The 21,685-nt window shown below is 46.6% G+C and overlaps 1 protein-coding gene across 1 annotated transcript in view; it reads left to right on the forward strand.

Annotated features, from left to right (window-relative positions):
- The window catches only part of ADAM12 (ADAM metallopeptidase domain 12), a 352,080-nt gene that overhangs the window by 205,884 nt on the left and 124,511 nt on the right, over positions 1-21,685 (forward strand). Inside the window, exon 4 of the mRNA XM_057734683.1 lies at positions 15,226-15,304. Within this exon, the coding sequence (XP_057590666.1) occupies positions 15,226-15,304 (79 nt within the window). The remainder of the gene's footprint in view (positions 1-15,225; positions 15,305-21,685) is intronic.

Genomic DNA, 21,685 nt, shown 5'->3' on the forward strand with positions numbered 1-21,685 from the left:
ATGGCATGTGAATTATTTCTCAAAGTTGTTAATACTTTAAAAAAGAGAGAGAGAGAGAGAAGAGGACAGGACTACATAGTGCAGTCGCTGATCCTGGACCGGATTCTGTCGTGGAGGGGAATAAATGCTACAAAGAGCATCACTGAGTCGGCTGTGGACGTCAGAACACAAATAAAGAGCAAAGAATCGTGTAACTGTGACATTTGCTGACATTAACAGCTGCACTGTGATCAGGAGAGCAGCCCTGTTGGTAGGAAATACACCAGTAAGTATTTAGGGGCCAAGGGCCATGATGTGTGTAATCACCCTCACATGGTTTAGGAAAAGTGTGTGTGTGTGTGTGTGTGTGCGTGTGTGTGGTGCGTGCACGTGGGGTGGGTAGTGGGTTGGGGAGAGACAGAGACAGAGGGACAATGAGTGAGGCACTCCACAAAGGATAAAGCAAACAGGATAAAATGTAACCGCAGACTAAAGCTCTTTTTTTTCACATGCATATTCCTGGGCCCAGGTCGCCCAAGATGCTGATTCCCTGGCCTGAGGTGGGTCCAGGCTCCTCTTGAGATCTGAGGATGAGGTCCAGGACCAGAGTCCGAAATTCTCTGGTGTCTGGGCCCCAAGCATCTGCTGACACACTCCTCAGGAATATTCTCCAAACAGTCCAAGAGACTGACTCAGCACCATGATTTTTTTTACACTTTTTCTCCCTCCATTAACTAAAACTTTTTATTCTGAAACCTTTTAAATATAGTCAAGAACAGGGAAAGTATTCATCCTCCCAGATATCAGGGGTTCTCAACTGCAAACGGTTTTGCCTCCCAGGGGAGGTTCGGCCATGTCTGGAGACAGCTTGGGTTGTCACAAGTGGGGATTGTTACTGGTATATAGAGGCCAGGGACGCTGCTAAACACCCTGCATCGTGCCCAGGACAGCCTCCAGCACAGGGCTACCGGGTGCCAAAGCCAACAGTGCTGAGGTTGAGAGACCTGCCCAGACACCCATCACCCAGATTCAGTAAGTTTTAAGACTGAGGTCATTTAAACAGACATCAGACATCATGTCATTTCACCCCTCCACGTGTTAATATGCTTTCTGCAATAAAATGGAATTTTCTTATGTAACCACAGTGCCGTTGTTACACCCAGGAAAATGAATAATAATTCCCCAGGACCGGTCCAGATAATAACCGGTCCAGATTCACATGTCCTGGGACAAACCATGCTCAGACCTACAGAGAGCTGAAATGTGATTAGTGAATTTCGGAAATGTCCAGCCTTATGGGAAGAATAAAGAGCACTAACTTGACATTTTATCCATTTTCTAGTTTGATCCGTTTCCTCAGTTTTCTGAGTATAGGATACTTAATTTATTTTCTGACCCCCAAGAAGTGTTGACTCACTCAGTAAGCTTGTAGGTGATTATATTCTTTTTTCTTTTTTTTTTTTCGTGAAACTGTTAGGTGAGATTACTGAGGCAGATCAGTGTAAATTACAATTTTTAATCATTCAGCTGTGCCTTCCTCCTCCTCAACATATTTGACTATTTTTTTTTTTCCCCCAGACACATGGAAAGCTTTCAGCTTTTAATGAAGAACTCCTTTCTGGAGCATGTTTTTAGAATATGAGTTTAGTAGCACACATGATGTAATCCCAATTCCCAGCTTTGCGTGCAAGATGGTTGTGTGAAAATGAAACCATAAATCCCATCTGAATTCTAGTTGCTGGGTTCTTTAGAGGAAGTATTCTTCTGTTTTCCTTTTTTTAAAGAAACCACAATTCTTTGTCATCTGAGAAACAGATCCATGGCTGAGAAGCCAGAAATATTGGAAGCACGTTTGTCTTTTTTTCTGGCCAAAGTTTGTCCAGAGAAATGAAGTAATGCTCTGGGCTCGGTGCGTCGAGTAGGTATCCGTTTTTGCCCTGTACGCAGGACATCTGGGAGACTTCACAGTGGAGAAGTTCCATCTAGAAGAAAAAAGCTCTGACTCTTTGCTGAGTGCTGTAAGATTTGTCATTGCTGTAATGCCAGCAGCTTTTTTTTTTTTTTAATGCACTCGAAGTAAGGAATATGTTCTCGGAGAGCGGGTGAGCTCTGCAGATTTCATAAGTGTAATGGATTACTGCTTCAATCAAATATGAACCAATTCATCACCCAGGACGTGGTTTTTAACCAGTTTCACAGTTCAAGTCCCTGATACCTACTAAAGATGTCTGTGTTTCATGACCTAGGGTGTTGTTTTGTCATGTGTTGCATTACTTAACTAAATCAACAAGGTCCTTCATATCACCTGATCTTAAGAATAATGAAAGCAACATCATGTGTCCCCACCCATCGTTCTGACGAAGCTACTTAAGTGCTTGTAGAAAATTAGCTGTTAGAATTAGCCAAACTCTTCTCTGACCTAGGGAGCTGCAATTGAAGAAGAAATTAAGGCACTGTGAAAAGTGTCCATTTTACCCTCGCACCACACAGAGGAGGCGGAGCGCTCAAACTCCCAGCTGCGGGGATGGTGATTGGGGTGGCCTTTCTCCTGGAGAGAAGTCCTTCAATGGCCCATCGTCACCCGGGTCTGTTCTTTGGTCCCTCTCCTCTGAAAGTTCCACAGCATCAGGTCTACATGCAAAACCCTTCCAGATACAAAAAAAGAAAAAAAGCCCAGTTGCTGCTCAGGTAGTAAATCAGCTAAGCATTTAGAATATAGTTACTGGCAAACAGAAATATTCACTGTGGATATTACAGTACTTTTGTTGTGGTTTCTTTCTTTCTTTTTTTTTTTTTTAAGGAAAACGGAAGAATACTCTCTGTGTTCTAGAGAAGCAACTAGAATTCAGATGGGATTTATGATTCTGTTTTACATTTTACAGCCCTTCATTCTCCTAATGATTCGTATTTTCTAAACAGGTCTCTCACAGGCATTGGTGCCCACTCAGTGCTGGCAGAAATCTGGGGCTCTCTCAGACTCAGAGCAGGAAATGAGGTGCTCTCAGTGACTAGGGCTCCATACACCCAGGTTCATACCCAGAGGCCCTTTTTTAAAAAGGGGAAAGACACCCATTTCCAAACCCAAGCACATCACTTGCTAGCATCTGCAGGAGGGTCTGAGCAGTTCCATGGCTGATGTAGGGAGCCCGGAAAGTGAGGGTCCTTTTCCCTGCCCCAGGTCACTCCTGGCACCTCTCTCTTGGCGCTGATGGTGTGGAAATTTGCAGAGCAAAACTCTCTTTGAGCAAGCAGAAGGGAACACATTTGATCGAACACACATTCTGCAAGTTTGGTTCAATGTAGGTCAGTGTCTAAGAGAGCCCAGCTGGCTGGTCTGCAGGTCTGCCTTGGAGCTGGCGGGCTGGCTTCTGCCGCGGCCAAGAACATCCCCTCTTTTGCCTCAGAGCACCAATTAATAAAGTTCCTCGCTGAGTGATGTGGGTGAGGAAAACGGGCTGAACTGCATCCAACTTGCTGTAAAAGGTCATCAGGCCTGCAGCCTCGCTGGACTCCCAGCCTCGGGCTGAGTGGAAGATGCCAGGTAACACTCACAGCCCCTCAAGTATTGGCTGCTATGAGGAAGGTCCAGACAGACCAGTGATCTTATTTTTCAGGTTTAAAGCTGTGTGTCCAGGGATGTAAAGGTGTTTTGATTGGGTGATTCCAAATAATCTGACTAGACATTTTTTAAAGCTAGAAGTTGAGAAAATGCTCTTCGAAGATTAAAAAAAAAAAAGGATATTATTTATTCCACCATATGAAGAAAAGGTCAGATCTGTTCTAGGTGGCGGAACTTTTAAGGGTCAAAGGATTTTTTATCTGTGAGATGCTGTGTGTGTGTGTGTGTGTGTGTGTGTGTGTGTGTGTTTTGGTGGTGGTAGTGGTGGTGGTTTTGGGGTTTTGGAGTAGGAAGAAACCCTTTCTCATACCCTATAAGAGCAGCAATTCAATAATGACTCAGTATTGTCTCTGAGTGCCTTTGATGTATTTTTCTCATTCTTGATATTTACATTCCCTCAAAAAATGTTTCATTGAGCATCTGCTGGGTTTCAGGCCCAGATCTAAGGACTGAGGATGCAGAGGGGATCCGACGGAGGAGGCCCCTGCCCTAATGGGGGACGCACACCTCAAACAAGTCACCGGGCAAATAAGCAGTAAACGCGATGAGCAGAGCATGAGAGCAGGGTCCTGCCAGAGGGGCAGCGGAGGAGGACCAGGTGTAGGAAGGGGCGGCCAGGGAAGGCTGCTCCGGAGAGCTCCATTCAGGCTGAGGGCTACTAGTCGCTGGCCGGGTCGAGAAGGAGGGAAGAATGTCCCAGACCAAGATAAGAAGGCTAGACGTGAACAGCGCCTAAGTGAAGTGAGCCGGATTTGGGGAGGGGGGCAGTCCCTGCTACGGAAGTTGGAATCGACTCTGGATTCTGGAAGAAGCAGTGAACGATTTTAAGTGAGAGAATGATGTGATCTGATTTTTATTTTAAAAACTTGACACGCCGGCTCTTGTGTGAAATCTGGGTGGGTACAGGGTAAGGGTGAAAACAGGAGGCTGGCATACAGGCTATCATAGAGGGGCAGGTGAGAGAGATGGTGGCTTGGACTCGGGAGGCGGGCGGGAAGACGGATGGAAACCGACAGGTTTACTGAAAATAATCATTGCTTACATTCACTGAGCACATGTTTATACGGTTTCGTGTACATTTTCTTCAGAAGAACCCTGTGAGGAGGTCCTATTATCCCCATTTTAGATGAGAAAACTCCAATTATACAAGGTCAGATTTCATGCCCAAGGTCACAAGAGCAGAAAATAGCAGAACCAGATGTGCTCTCCACCACCGTTGTTTCTCTGCTGTCAGAGATGTGTTTTGAAGGCAGATTTGTCTGCCTTCACATTTGTATTACTTGGAAATAGATCAGCCCAAGCGTGCCCCAGATAGTGACTGAAAGCCTTTTGGGAGCCAGGAACTGACTTAGAGGCCGGAGCCCCAAACGCGATTAAGGAAGACCCCACCCCAGTCCTTGTAGCACTGAGCCCAGGGGAGACTCCTCTCAGCTTCAGTCTCCCTGGGCCCTCTGTTGAGTGACTCAATTTGGTAAAAGCATTCCTTCGAATAATCAATCAGTTTTGGCGGAGGGGAGGGAAGCTCGCTTTTCCATGTACAAGCCGTGGCCACAGGCTGGGTGTAAGATAACGTGAGCACCTAACAACCTCAGTCTCTTCTACTTGGCAGCTCTGTGACCTTGGACAAATGTCTTAACACCTCTGAGCCTCAGTTTCTACATCCATAAAATGGCCAGAATGCCAACCTCACATTGTTATTGTAACGACTCAAAGAACCACTGGTCTTGACATGTCCCTGCACGCTGTACACCCTGTGGGGGTCGCTGAGCAGCAGCTCATAAATACCACCTCCGTGTAGGACGCGATGAGCAATTAGGAAACGAATAAAGTTGACTTGGCTTCTGGTGTCAGACCTGCTTGATCATTTTCAGGTGATGGTTAGCACCAGTGAATAGATATAAATGCGCCTGATTCTGCATTTACTGAAGTTTCATACACACCCCTGTGGAATAGTGTCGACCTTCCCTACACCAGTGCATGTCAAATCACCACACGTAGGTGGTTATTCCTTAGACTAGAGGTGAGCAGAACCCCGATTCGTATCATTCCTAACTGCTCCTTTGCATTTTGAACCCATGGCAATAAATGGGAAAGAGACAGACCCACCCAAGCTAAGCGACAACTTCTAATTGTTTTCAGTCAGGTATTAGCATATTAAACACAGTGTCTGTTTAAGGGACATGAGCACAAACGGCAAATGGAAGATGAAAGGAAAGTATAAATTGTGTAAGTGTAGCAGTAAGAGCTTGGACAGCAGAGGTGGGCTATCTGCATAGTACTAGCTGTGCAACCACAGACGAGTCACTTAACCTCTCTGAGCCGAGGTTCCTCATCTCCGAACAGGCACCTGCCGACTATGGCTGTTTGTAACAGTTACATAAAGCAAACATCTATTCCTGAGATCCTTTCTGAGAGAAGTGGACGTGGGTCTTTATGAACCTTTGGAAATAATGGTTTACTGGCTTTTCAACTTTTCCTGTTTTACAGCCCTATTTTTCTAAATATTGTGTTAATTTAGCTTGATAAATCTTATACTATGAAGACCGTTTTAGCACATCAAGAACAGCCTAGAACAGGGAATTCCCTGGCGGTCCAGTGATTAGGACGAGGCGCTTTCATTGACAGGGCCTGGGTTCAATCCCTGGTCAGTGGAACTAAGATCCCGCAAGCCATGCGGCACGACTGGGGGAAAAAAAAACCGCCTAGAACAGTTGTAAGCCCACAGTCAAAAGACTTTCAAACTACAGATGGTCATTTAAAAGGGGAAAAAGTAGCCCAAAGCTTTAGGCCCATGTAGCATGACAGCTGTGGAGCTGTAAAGGCAGGAACCCACCATTTTTCACCTGCTTTCGTGTTGCAGCTGGAAAACGCAGCTGGCAAAGCAGCCCTGCTGTTCCTAAAGAGATTTCCACAGAGTCTGCAACTGTCCACACTGGCACATGTCATCTGTTCACTTCACGAATGGAGAGAGGGTCATCAGAATAGTCGGAAATGTCAGACATGGCAACATGTTTCAGGGTCAGTGCCACAGGGATGCATCCAAAATTCTGTGCACTTGGGACTTAAGATGGAAGCAATTTATGAAGAAATTATTTTGCAGGAAACTTAATTGTCCCCTACAGTTTCTAAAACGCGGCATCAACAGTTTTATTTATTCTCGTTTGTGAAACTAAATGAGACCGCGCTAGAGAAAGGGAACTTTTTTTTTTAATTCCAGGAAAAAAATAGTTGTTTTGATCACTTCGAGCCTCTTCGCAAATGGAAAATAACAAAAAAGAGCTGAGTGTCAGGGCTTCATTGTTCATACAGATGTACAGCTCTACATGGTTAGGATCCCCAAATGCTGAAATTGTAACCAAAAATCATTTGAATTTTATAGCTAAATCGAATGGAGTGCTAAGAGAAACAGCGGAACGCTCCATTTAGCATTGTGGGAAAAATGATTCCAGAAAAAGAGGGAATATGACTTGCTGCTGCTTGGTTTTCAGACCTTCAGGATCATGTCTTCCTGGCAAAGCAGTGTTGACCAGGGTTTAGGATGAGGCTGCCTTTGGAGCCACATAGAGTCAAGTTCAGCCTCTGCTAGCACAGCCGTATGGCTCTGGACGAATCGCTTAACCTCTCTGAATGTCTTCCTCTTCCCTGTTAGGCAGTTGACAACAGTCCCTACCCCACAGGGTCTCTGCCAAGAAAGAGTAAGAAAGTGCAATTGACAGGGTGGCCCAGGGCCTGACACACTGAGACCCAACGAACGGTCGGAGAGGGAGAGGAGTGGACAGGCTGATGAAGAGGACAAGACATGGGTGACAATGGTTGGTGGTGCTTTGCTTTCACTCCCCATATCAAGAACCCAGAGCGTAAGTTATGTAACAGTGTAGGATGACTCTTCCCACAAGGCAAACAAAAATCATAAATATGTGCAAAGACCAGCTTCTGAAAGAAATTCAAGCAAAGCTCAGATGTAGAAAATACCAGATCTCTGATTCTTTTTCTTTTTTTTTTTTATAAATTTATTTTATTTATTTATTTATTTTATTGTCTGTGTTGGGTCTTCGTTGCTGCACACGGGCTTTCTCTAGTTGCATCAAGCGGGGGCTCCTCTTCATTGTGGTGTGCGGGCTTCTCATTGTGGTGGCCTCTCATTGCAAAGCACAGGCTCTAGGTGCGTGGGCTTCAGTAGTTGCGGCACTTGGGCTCAATAGTTGTGGCACACGGGCTTCGTTGCTCTGTGGCATGTGGTATCTTCCTGGGGCAGGGATCGAACCCGTGTCCCCTGCATTGGCAGGTGGATTCTTACCCATTGCGCCACCTAGGAAGTCCGATCTCTGATTCTTTTTCTTATTTTCCATTTCTTCCTGTGATTTCATACCTCAATGCACTGTCTTTACAGAAAATTATTCAGTGGTCTGATCTCTCCATAAAATAGTCCCAAAGATCTGATGACATCAGCATTGAGTCCCATGATGCCAGCCAGCCTAGAGTTTTCACTAAAAACCAGAGTGGGTTCTTGCAGAGGATGGAAGAATATAGAATCCAGTCTGGGTACATTTTGGCTTTTTTCCCTCAATCTTTTCTCTATATTTACTTAGCTCGGGTTGAAGAATAGATGATTTTCAATAAAGGATATTCTTTTTAGTAACTAGGAAAATCCTGATCATGATTTTTAATTATGATTTTTATTGTGTGCTGCGTTTTATTAATGCTGCAAGCAGTTTACCCGTCATGTGAAAGTCTTTGTAGCTGTATTTCCAAATTCTCATAAAAGAAAACCATTACCCAAATTTATATATGAATGATTTTGTAATTTGTGGAATAATAACTTGTGGTGGAGTAAATCTTCAGCAGAAAACTGGGTTGGATCCTTTGAATACCAAATGGGTTTCACTAGGAAGATCACTGAAGCCTCCAGTGTTTGTGTGATTTAATTGCAGAGAGTGTCTGAAGTGCCTTCTGGTGTTAATTGACAAACAAGAGCTGTCTTATGACGCTATTGCGCGAGTATGCCGCACAGAATAATTAAGCCCACAGACCATACACATAGTCTTCGAAGAAATAATAGAAAAAAGATGACATGTCATCGATGAGATTTTCATATTGTAAGTAATTGATGCTGATCTTTAAGTTTTCCTTTCTCTGTTTCTCTCATTTAAGCAGTTCTAAAATTGATGTCAAGCTGTCAGGGATGGTCCTGATGACCTGACAGCATTTGAAACTCTTGAAATAACAAGGAAGTGGATGTGATTATTCCACCCCACACACCCTGTCCACCATCAGTGACAACAATTTCGAACCAAAAAGAGAAATAAGCAATAAAGAAAGAGAAGGAAAGGTCTTTTATTTTTTAACTGATCCAGTTAGTTTGAATACATTCTATCCAAACTGGGTTGCTTTTCTGTAATAATGATTCTGGTCACGCCCTCCATTTATTGATTAAGCATTTACTGTGAGCTAGGCTTAGGAATGGAGTTGTGCTAGGCTTAGGAATGGAGTTTTTGCCCCTTAGCTCAAACCAATGTGAGCGAAGGCAAGTCAAAAAGAAAGAATAGAACAGGGAAAATCCTGTAACAGAACCTTGGCAGAACACAAGAGAGGAATAGTTAACTCACTCCAAAGGTGGGGGATAGAGAAAGGGCTCCCTTCCAGATGTAAAAATGAGCAGGTGTTTCTTCCTGCTTTCCTTTGCTTTGAGGAATAAAATATGTCATTTTGGCAAAATCCACCTCATTTAAACGCTAACACTAAATCATAGAATGGTAAATTTAGAGTAGGATCATTTCAATATTGATCTAAGAAAAGCAACTTGGGGGTAATGGTTTTTATTTCAATACTGAAATCGTTTCAGAGATGCAACAAATTTTATACAGAGGTACGTTATCTACATCATAATGTTTTAGTGTAAATTTTAAATGATCATTTTACAGCCCTATCCACCCAAAGACTTTGAAATCAGAAAACACAATAGTCAACTGGAAAGGAAACGATCTCACGCGTTCTCACATGAAGCAAGTGTGTGCTGTCCAAGTGTCCGCACCTCTGCCTTCACGCCAAGCCACTTCCTGCCCCTCAGGTTCACAGAGTCAGCTGCTTGCTGAAATATCCAAGAGACTGGCCTCAGGCCCCTCGCACTCAGCACGGCCAGAGCTGAACTCACCCTCTCCTTTCCCTCCTTTAGGAATTACCCGTCTCAGTTGACAGCTGAGGTTCCTAATTCTGCCTCTCCTGAATTTCCATCCCAAAGGCTCTTGTCCTGGTCTGGCCCTTTGTTCGGATGCTCACACCAGCCTCTTAATTCACCGTTCCCCTGCCTGTTTGTCTCTCCCCCCTCAGAGGCCTATCTACACGACTGTCAGAGTGGCCTTTAGCTCCAAAGCTCATATGGCTCAGGTCACTGCCACGTTTAACAGTTCCCCATTGTCCGGGATAGAGTCCGTGACACCTGTCCCCAACCTGCCGATCTGAACAACAGCACGTCTCCCGACCTCAAACTCCGCGCTTCAACAACTTGGAACTCCGTAGAGTTTTACGTCCCCTGTGCCCAACCCCCCTAGCGTGCTGTTTCTGTACCCTCCATGCCTCCATGCCTTTGAAGGTGTAGTAACTTTATCTGGAATGTTCTCTTCTTCATTCTTCCCCACCTCCACCTCACTAATCCCCCTCAACCTGACTCCTTCTTCCCCATCTTTCACGACTCACTTGGGTACCACCTCCCCCAGGGTTAGAAGCCTTTCCTTGAACTCCCACAATGCTTTGGGTGTATCTGATCACTCTTTGGGTCTGTCCTCCACCCGATGGTGAGCTCTTGGGGTCTTATACCCAATGTCCCACACAATAAATGTTGGTGAAATGAGAGACTATTGTAGTGCCACTTGTAACAGAGAACAAATGGAAAACAGCAAAATCAATTCCTGGCATTTTATTTTCTGGCATAGGGAGGAACAGAATGCCTCGTTAGATCAGCTAATCTAATAAGCAGAGAAAAAGAATGGTCTCATGAAATTATGCATTCACCTTCTGTCCCCATTTGCTGACATACGGAATCCATCTAATTGGATTTTCTCCTTGGGGAAATCTAAGGGAGATAGGTCCACTGCTGTCACATTTCCAATATGGCCATTGTCCACCCACCTCTCTCAGCTTTCTCAAGGGACCTCTGACTTCTGGCCCCTTTTAAATCAGACACGCATCTCAGGAAGCTTTGACTGAGCGCCTTCCCAGTTTCATTCATGGCTCCTTGGCAGGTCATGGTACCTAAGAGGAATGTGAGTCACGTGTTACCAGGGTTGGGAGGCGATAGACAAAGAGAGAATATGCCTGCAGCATTCCCCTCAGATCCAGTTGTCCACGCATCCATCCACCCATCCATCCACCCATCTATTCATCCGTTAGTCTGCTCAGCGTGTATTTATCCAGCACTTGGCACGGCCCCCGAAGGCAGGCACTCAGCAGTTATCTCTTGACCAGTTTGCAGAGGCAGCACCACACAGTGGTTAAGAGAGCAAGTTCTGAAGCACAGCCACCTGGATGCTACCATATGCAGTATGACCTTGGGCAGGTCAGGTCACCTCCCTGTCTCTCGGTGTCCTTGTTTAAACTGGGATAGAAATAGTATCTAACCCACAGAGCCAGAACCTAGCAAAACAAGTAAAGGGCTTAGCACAGTGCCTGGGCTGGGGGCGGGGCCACAGCGAGCACAGAGCCTTCTTGCGCCTTACATTCTTAAGGGGATAGAGACAAATAAATAAACAGATGAATAAGCAAAGTAGGAAACCCAGGGGGGTCTGCGATGTGGGGCATGCTGGTGGTGGAGGCTACTTTAGATCAGATGACCTGGAAAGGGCCCTCTGCAAAGATGTTTAAGCTCATACCTGCAGGATAGAAAGGAGCTGGCCTCATGAAAAGCCAGGCGGAGAATGTTCCAGGCACAAGGCAGAGCAAATGCAAAGGCCCTAAATGGGAGAGGGTGTGGAATGTTCTAGAACGAGCCAGCAGACGTGTTGGCTGGGAGAGAGCTGGCCACAGGGAAAGGAGGCATCATGCACTGGGAGAGTGAGGTTGTGAGCACCTGGGCGGCGGTGGAAGGTGTTGGAATTGTGTCTGAATGGGTTGGGGAGTCATTCGGGGGTTTTCAGTGGGGAGTGGCATGACCCCAACGTGGGACCTGGACACTGGCACTGCCCCGGGCTCTTCACGACCTGAGGGAAACGTGGGGTGGACCGTCTGGCACTGAGACGAAATCAGAGCAGAGAGGGGATGGGTTCTGATATGTGGCGTGTGGGCCACGGACCCCCAATTCCCAGACCCACGGGATGGAACGCTGGCCTCAGAGGCCAGGCCATCAGGCTTCCCTCCATCTCGTGTCCCCGTCCCTCATGGGAAACTGAGGCTTGAGAAAGCTCTGGATTTTCTGAGCTCTCCGCGCTGGGGCTACTACGGAAGAGCGTGAGCCTCCGTCCTCACCAAGCATCAACCCCACCTCGGCTCCACGTGGGAAGACGTGCTGTTCACAGTGGTATCAGTGAGTCTGAGCTGTAAGTCAGCGTTCCTTCTCTGGACTCTGAGAAAAGCTCAAAAAGGGCTGTGTCCTTCAGTGTCTTAACTGTAGGGGGACACGCCCAGACTGTCCTCAGGAGCACCCATGTCAACCGCTGTCAATAAAAGGAGACATAGGACAGGACTGAAGAACTCACTAGAGCTCAGAGTGTAATGATGCTGTGTTTCTGTTTAAGTGGCATTTGGATACAATGAAAAGTAGTGGGGGGGTTTTAGGCAGAAATAGTCATAGGTCTTTGTATTACTGGACTAAGTCACATTTTAAAACCTCATCATTCATTTTGCTGCTGTTAAACCTCCACGTTTTTCTTGTCCACCAGTTTGCTGATTGTGGTCTACCAAACACTCATCTTCTCCAATCCCCGGCTTTCCAGACGCATTTTCTGCGTTTCTCATCCGTGAAGGGAATCGTCGTCTTGCACATCCATCTTTCAGTTAGAAAGCCTTGAAATTCTCTCCCTTTGTTCTCCAAATTCCTCTTCTTTGTGTTACTCTTCTTAGTATTAGGTATTCATATACCTTGATGTGTCCAAAGGGAGGACCCACTATTGCTAGGAATAGAATGACTAGATTATTAACAAGAGATAAGTAAAATAAAATGATTATTGAATAGTAAAGCATATAAGGCATCATAATATAATTCCGATTATATTAAATTTTTCTTTTCCTCCTTTCCCTGCAATCTGGAAGGTGACCAAGCCCCCTCCTTCACCAAGACCACTAGGCCCTTACAGGTCCCACCTCACGTGGGGGATGGCTTCTGTCCCCGCTGTCATTGGTGCTCTGGGTACTGGCCACCCTCCAGCCTGTCCCTGTAGGCGACCCCCTCCCCTTTCACACCCCATCTCTCTGCTTCCCTTGGGAACCACCCTCTGGAAAGTGTCCCTGACCTTCCCTCTGCCCCTCTCCTGGGCCCCCTCCCACAGCTGCTCCATCAAGGTCACCAACCTCCCAGCCCTTCCTAGAACTCTTGGCCGCGTGAAGGATGACCACCAACTCCTTCTCCAAATTCCCATCACCTTCCCTGCCCGCTCTCCTTCCTCTGCTCCTGACCCTCCAGCGGGGGCTGCTGGCAGGGATCCCACCCCCGGGGGTCCTGTGATGATGCAGAGAAGGGATGCTTAGAAGAGGGGGATTTGAGGCCAGAAGCCAGCGGGGAGCTTAACCTCCTCCAGCCAGATGTACCTCCTCCTGAGCAGAGGGAAAAGTGAGGGGTGTGGAAGAGCCCATGAGCTTTGTCAGTGAGTGCGAAAGATTGTCTGCGTTTTATATTTCTGTCATATTCTTTTCGAACAATCGCTGTTAAGTGGAGCGCAACTCAGACCCGCTGGGAGGGTCTAACTAATTTAAACCAGGCATGACCTAAATATATCGAAACCCTTATAAAACAGGAGATGACTCTCAGTTCTGGACTTGGCTGGAGAGGGTCTGAGAAATCTGACTTTGCAAGGAAACTCTCTCTCTCATCTATTACGTTTGCAGCATTGCCACTTTGATTTCTTCCCACCCATGTTTATCAGGACTCTGGTTGCAAAACCCAACTTGAACCAGCTGAAGCAAAAGTCAGGGGGTTATTGAGGAAAAGGAGAGGTAAAGCGGGGCCCCAAGGCAACTAGAAGATCCCCCCTTTCTGTCCTTTGTCACAGCTGGTGACAGCTGGGTTTTCCCCAGGCAGCGTTGTCCTGCAGCCAGGGGCCAGGCTGCGGGAAGCCCTGAGCGTGTTTGTGTGAAGCTTTGAGAACAAAGAGGAAAGACCTCTTCTGCAGAAGCCCCAGCTCCAGGCAGGCTGCAGGGAAGATTAGACACAGGTTAGCTTGGGTCCCACGTTCATCTCAGGACGGGGGCGTGGAGTGACCCCAGCAGAAGGGCATCCCCTGGGCAGGGAGGGCAGACAGCTTCATTGCTGCACGCCGCACCTCCTGCAACGTCCAGTATTTAAAACAACTCTCGACTCATCATTGCCCAGACAGATAAAATCCAGAGATGTTTAGAGCTTTTCCCTGCCTCCCACCAACCTGGCTTCCCAGATTCCAGACCCTGAGGACTCCTGGCCTTGCCATCCTCTGTCTGGAACCCCCTTCTCCTCCCAGCCCTCCTTTGCCTGGATGACTCCTCCTCTGTTGTCTGTAAAGCCTCCCCTTTTCAGTACCCTCCACCTACTGTGCGTCTGTCCAACCAGGAAGACTCCGTCCCGCCTCTGTTCCCACCCTCCCCTCACTGCATTATGTCTGTCTGCCACCTCACCAGGCAGTGTCCTTATTTATCTTTATATCCCAGCAGCTAGCACAGCACCCAGCACATAGTAGGTGCAAAGGAACACTTGTTGCGGTCATGTTAAGAAGGATAGAATGTGCATACGACAGAAGAAATCACAAAATAGTTTAAAACCTAAACAAGCTCAGGCTTTGCTCGCATCAGTGAAGATCTAGTGGATTGCATGCAGTTTTGGTTAGGATAATAGAGGTTTTTTTCTTCTACCAATTCATTTTAGAAATTCAGTATTGCAGTGTGTCTGAAATCATTTTTCCTCACCTCCTGCAGCACTGTCTTTAACATTTCATCGTCGTTCTAAACCCTCCTTTGACATTTTAATATTGACAGCTGGCTCTGTTACCTGCAGAACTACCAGGGCCAATATTGTGGGTCCAAAATTATTTTTCCAGCATGCAGGTTAGCTGCTGATTCCAGGTAGTGGGGCCTTGTGACTTCCAGAAGGGTGGTTCTCCCAACTCAGAAATCTGTGTGTGCTGTTTGTAGCAGGGTGTGTGCGTGTGTGTGCATGTACACGTGTGTCACACACCTGCGTGTGTTGAAGGAGTGAGGTGGGGGCAGTGAGGCAGGCCCCACCTGTACTGTGCGGGCTGCTGTTCAAAGCGCATGAATCTCGCCTGCCTGAGCCTCCTCCTTGGTCTCCCCGGATAACCTGAGCAGGTTGGAGGCCCTATGGGAGCCTCAGTGGGTCATCTGTAAAATAAAGAGGGAGTCAGACCCTTGCCACCCTACAACCTAGACATCCACAAGCAACACATCAGTGTGATTCTCCACTCATCTGTTATGTTGTTTTTATTTTTCCACAGAGGTCTCATTGCCAGCAGTTTCACGGAAACCCACTATCTGCAAGATGGCACTGATGTCTCCCTCGTTCGAAATTACACAGTAAGTCGTGCATGCTGGGGCCACCGTGATGCTGTGCTATCAGATCTGTGCTGAGACTCCGTAGCTGTGTTATCCTAAGCAAGGTCACATGCCCAGATCCTTCACTTAGACCCTGAGAAGAGCTTGGGCATCACTTACTGTTTGGGCATTCCACTGTAACTCCAGAAAAATTTGACCTTGTGCCAGGACAGTCCTTTGAAGGTATGGCTTTATTGCAGGCTGACCTTGAACCCACCTGCCAGTGACCATGGGATGCTAAACTGGGCAAATCCTTCCTGGAAACCAAGCTCAAATTAGAAATGGCTCAGAAAGCAGTTGCCCCTGGGCTGAACTTGGCTACATTAAACTTGCAAGTCCCTTAAAGAAATTCAAAGGAAAACTGATTCTGCTTAAACTTTTCATAAATGTATCCACCGTGTCGATATGATTCTATATCATGGTTGTTACTGGAAGGTGACATTTATCACCTCTTAGCTTTCATAGTATCTGAAGTTTTTATATGTAACTTAGACAAGATGCTAATTTATTTATTTATTCTTCTTAACAACCGCTTACCATGCTCAGGTTCAGGTGTGAATGTGGGCATTAAAGAGAGTTGCTGCCCTCTGAGGACCAGGACAGTTACCTGTTTTAAAGAGCTATGCATATTTGTTTTAAAAAGAATAAGCTTAGAGAAAGGCTTTACATTTACAACTGAAGTGTTGTCAAGTAGCCTTTATTTTTATTTATATTTGTTTGTTTGTTTATTTAATGCCTGACCAAGCTTGAGAGAGTCAGAGAAATTCCTGGGAAGCAGAAACAGATCAGGGATGTAAGCTTAGAGCGCTAGGCTGGGAAGTTGAGGTCATGAGACCCCAATGGGCCATTTAGGACCCAGAGGGAGAACTCAGTGCTTGGGGGTTGGGACAAGAGAAGTGGGTGGCTGCAATTGAGAATCCCACAAAAGCTGGGGTCCCAGAGAGATGTTTCCTCTGTGAAAAAGGGGACAAGTAAACTCCAGTCCAGAGAAGGGGCAGCAGAGAGCATCGTCTCCAGGTGCCCTGGACTGAACAAAGCTTTCATAAAAAACAGAGAAAGTAAAACCCCAGCGAGCCTCATAAAGTGTATGTTTGGAATGGGGTGGACTGGTGTCCAAATTTCTAATACCAGCATAGGAATGGAATTGCCAGTCAATGTACCAACCTCAAACTGGTCCCAAATCAGCCACCCCAGGTCCCATGGCCCAAGCTGAAGTCAACCGAAAATAGTTCTATAGGAATATTTATACAGCCCAGATTACATGAGATTCCCATATCAAAAAAAAAAAAGAATATTATTAAAGATGACCCACAATCAAAATTACAAAACACATGATTAACAAAAGCCAGCGTCAGGGACAAAAATACAAGAGAATTAGCACCTCCAGGAAAGCAAGATAATAGAAAAGTCAGAGAAGAATTTGAAATGTTTTGAAGAGAACAGAATAGGTCCAATAAGAATTCCAGAGTGAAAATATAGGGGAAAAAAAAAAAACTAAAGAAGCACCAACAATGCCCCCATGTTCTGTTTAGGCCATGGGATGGGCAGTTTGTTTCTCAGTGGCATCATTAAGGAACAGTTGTTGGTCTTAGAAGACGGAGGGGACCATGAGTACAGGTTTATCCCTACTCAGTTTATAGTGGGACAGCCAAGTAAAGTGTTCAGGGGGCAGGTAGGTATATGAGCCTGGAGTACAGGAGAAGGATGGAAGCCACAAAGCAAGACTTGAGGGTCCATCTCAGATATAAGTAATCATTGGTGCCCTGACCTGACTTTTTTTTTTTCTTTTTTCTCCTAAGAGGATGTCATTTAAAATACGCTTAGCACAAAGTCTCTCCTTACAGTGCAAATTGTTGTTCCAAATAGAAACAGAAAAAAGAGATCCTAGACATACTTGACAATAGGCTCGAGCCCTCCAGATCTCCACTGTAGCTGACAGTGAAAGTGCTTGTTGAATACAGACCGTCTGGAAGGAGTAAGATATGCTTCCAAAGTTATTTTAGTAGTTTCATGTTTTCTGTTTCCATCTCCCCGACTAGTTTCCTCTTCTTAGGCATTTTTGATCCTTTTTTCTCACTTGGGAAAAGAAATGTGATAAAAGAGAAGAAGAAATAGGGGAGTAGATAAACGAGGGTCCAACAGCTGCCGGGACTGTTGGGACTTGCATTGCGAAAGCCGAAGGCGCTAAATCCAGGCATTTTAGAAAACAGCCTGGATGCAAGGGTGCTGGAATGTTGATAGCCATTGTCTTGTCCTCATCTTTCCACGGGGTCACTGCATAGATGGGGCAGACATCTACCGCCTCCCCCAACTTACTCCCTCACTCCTCCCCGTGGAAGCATCTTCTCAGGGAGAGTAGGGAAGGAGGGGGTAGGCCCTGGCAACCTCTGGCCCCGGCGCACTGGGGAGGGGGCAGAGCCCCTGCCTTAGAAAGGCCATGAGGTGAGCCTTGCTGTCTTCCCTCAGTCAAGGGAGGTGAGCCTTCCCCACCCCTCTGTGGAGTCCAAGCAGTGGTCTCCTGCAGCCCCGGCCTCCCCGAGATGGGCCCCAGGCTTGGCTAATAAGAACAGGGTGGGGAGATGAGGCTTAGGAATTGCAGGCAGGCTCACTTCTGGCCTGACCTAAGGTGTGTCCTCTGATGGAATATACCAGAAACCCCTCTTTTGGAGGTAAACTCATACTGTGTTTTGATCATCATTGGACTCTTTGAATCTTTCTTCAGTAGGTGAAGCAACTGGAGGCTGGGTTAATTGGCACCCCCAGACCTCCAGAAACAGCAAGCATATGTTGCTTTTACAATTAGAAAAGCAATGACTTGTCTCCTGTTCTGGGGGCCACCTTTCCCCATTCCTTTGAGTGCTGTTCTGAGCTGTCAGTCACGTTACTGTGAAGATAAGGAGGGAACAGTCTCCTTCACTAAAGACAACCCTCAGCCCTAGACAGCCAGTCTTCCAGCAGAAACCCCTTCAGGGGAGCTCAAGGCCTCGTATTGTCTTTCGTGGCGAGGAGGCAGATGCAGCTTTGGGGGTTTTGTTTCTATTGAATCAGGCTGGGAAACAGAAAGAAATGTGCTGACTCATCCCCCTTTCCCCCAAAGTCAGCACACAATGAATTTCCCTAAACTTAAAATTATATATAAAATAAGAACCACTTTTTGGCTAGCGTCTTTCTTTTTTAAATTTAATCTCTCAACAATCACTGTAAGCTGGTTGACAAGCAGACTAGTGGCTGATTTTAATTTTGGAATTGATCCCTGGTCTTTTATCTCTCTATTGTCCTGACAGGATGAAACATTTGTGGCTTAAGCCTTTGCTGGCCACATCTCAGGGAAGATTATGTTTTATACTGTCTGTTTTCATAAGGCCTGTGGGAGACGATGCACATGACATTTATGCTATTTCCATCCCAAAAGACAGCTCTGGGGAAGGCCAGAATGGCCCTCCAGAAAGTCTCCTAAATGTTGTCAGTGCTTTGGTCCAAACTCATCCTTCTATTACATGCACGTTAACCGAGCACCTTCCCATTGCCAGGCCCTGTGATCACCAAGGAGAATAAAAACAGACAGAGGGCCCATGTGGGGCTGGAGGGTGAAGACTGACATTATTCCAAGAATCACAGACTGAATCAAAATCTGTGCTAAGTTCACTGAAGGAAAGGCTAAGGGGCCTAATCTAGTCTAAGGAATCATGGAAGGCTTCATGGAGGAAGGAACATGTGACCCAAGATCTGAAAGTCAAGAAGCCATGAACTAGGGGATGGGAAAGGGAAGGACATTCCTGGCTAATGCCAAGTTTTACTTGGAGGCGGGGAAGTGTCTAGAGTTTGACAGGCACCAGAGTATGAAGGACGTGGAGGCCAAGGTGACAATTTAGTTGTCGTGGAGGAAGATGGGGAAGCCATTAAAAGCTGTCAAGCAAGGGGGTGTCATGACTGGGGATAGACTTTGGAAGATCCCACTGGCTTCAGTGTGAAGGTCCTCAGCGGGGCAAGAGCAGGGATTCAGCAAGGTCAGGCAGTTGGCTCTCGTGGATGAGCCCGAAGCCCAGGTAAGAGGAGATGGCGGCTAGGGCCAGGGGGATGGAGACAGAGAGAAGGGAAAAGATCTGACCTTCTACACCTGAGCAATACCCAGAAGAGTTCCATTTGTTGTACGTGGTTCTCATTGAAAAAAATTTATGAAAACATTTGCTGTAACAGCTGTCCAAAGTGGGACTTCAGTCAATGTTCACTGAGGCTGCACCATCAGACAGGCATGATATCGCATATTTTGATTGAAAGTATTGTTTGAATGACATCTCATTCATTTCCGTGGCAAACGTTTGCTATCAAAATGAGTAGAACCTTCTACAATCAGCTTGGACTGAACATGTCAGGGCAAACGGGTATTAGGGAGTCAGCCGCATCCCATCCCGGCTAGAGAACATCTGAAGAAGATAGAAAATGATTCTGGGAGTAGGAGGGAAGACATAGACCATTCCCATCTCATTATGGGTACCAGGTGTGAGTTAGGCCTGTTACCACATTCTTAAAAATGATTTTAAAAAGAATTAAGTTCCCTACCATCTCTGTACCCTTCGCACGTCTCATTCATCAGCTCTTCCAGGCTTACCTCGGTCTCAAGAGATTGCTCTGTCCTCTCACTGACCGAGGCACCAAGCACCCCCTCTTCCCCGCAGGTCCTCACCATGTCCTGTGTTGATTTCCACCTTCACAGCCACGTTACCCCTCTTCCTGATCCACTGACTGCAGCTCAGCCCCTCCCTTCTTCTCAGCTGGAAGATGTCATGGCCACCTGACATTTCTCCCCACTTCTAGTCTCACTTATGTTTAATCCAGCCACCACTCCTGCCTACGTGATCCTTCCAGAGCATCTTTCTATTTATGCTATTCCCTTTTGCACTTGTGTTTCAGTCCTCACAAATCATCAATAGCTTCCTCAACGTCTCCTCAGTCAAGTCCAAAGTTCTGAAACCAGCATTCCCATTCCACGATGGTGACACTCCCTGCCTTTTCATGCACACATTCATCCATTCATACACTCATTCAACAACGAATGTTTGTTGAGTGCCCACTGTGACATGAAGTAAGCACCAACAACACACCAGGCATTGTGCAAAGCACTTTACATACATTTTGTGGTTTGCGCCTCACAATAAATCAATTTTTGCTATTTTTATACCCAGATGAGGAAGCTAAGACATAGGGGGTTGAGTAACTAGACCAAGCCCTCCCCGCCCCCGCCGCCCCCAGCTAATAAGGATTCAAACTCACACAACCTGAGTCTAGAATCTGAGCTCCTAACCACTGTGATGCAAACAAAACTCTGGAGTGTGTCTGTTGTACATCCCTGGCCATGGTGCTTGTGTTGTGAAATTAGTATATAAAACTGTAGCAAGGTGGATTCGGGAATGGGCTGGCATTCATTTGCAAAGAGAGAGACCTAGCAGGTGTTTCTTGGGGAGTGCAGAGGATGCTCTGCTGGCCTGCTGGCCTGGGATACAGGGAGGGGCTGAAAGCCCTCTGGGAGTTTGCTGAGTTCATCGCTCTGAAGCCCAGGGGAACTGAGTAAGGTCTAGTGCCACATGGCGGTGTGTAGGAGGGAGGAAGATACTGTCTGACCACAAATGACATGATGTACCCATGACAAAGATGCTTTAAGAGCCAAACAACGGAAGAGCCAAATCCGTGTGGAATGTGCAATGAGTACCCATAGGCGCTCCAGGTGTGGTGACTTTCCTTCTCTAAAGGTGTCAGCAGAGGCTCTGGGACAGCCTTCTGTCTGGAAGCAGTGTGCGTAGAGGGTGGGATCAGAAGCCAGGAGGCAGGCTGCCCAGGTTGAAATCCCAGCACTGAACCAGCTGGGAACGTGAACATGAAACAGACAGACACTGAACCTGGCGCACAATCAGGCTTCTAGAAAAGCAGCCTATTGTAGCCACTGCTCTGCTTTGATGATGGATTCACAACATCTCTTAGCCACCCTGGACCATCCGTTCCTTCTGAAGTCCTTAATGAATAGGAATAATAGGAGGAGAGAGGCAGCTGTGGGCAAGAAAGCGGTCGATGAGCTGTGCCGGGAACTGGGCTCTGAAGACGTGTGTCTCTGTGAGGTGGCTGCTGGCCCCAGCTCCTCTGACCCACTCCCACCAAGTCCCTCCTGCTCCTGCATCCATCTACACAGTCCTGCACAACAGCCAAGAAGATTGAGAGCTGGGAGTTAGGAACCAGTGCGGGAGTGTAAGAAAATGGCACTCCCTGCTCTCTAAGGGGTCAGCTTCTCTCACGCATGTTCATTCATTCATTCAGCAAAAATACACTGAGCTGGGGTCCAGCGCAGAGGGAGATAGACAGGGGGAACATAGC

This window comes from Hippopotamus amphibius, chromosome 5 (assembly GCF_030028045.1).
Source record: "Hippopotamus amphibius kiboko isolate mHipAmp2 chromosome 5, mHipAmp2.hap2, whole genome shotgun sequence".
NCBI lineage: Eukaryota > Metazoa > Chordata > Mammalia > Artiodactyla > Hippopotamidae > Hippopotamus > Hippopotamus amphibius.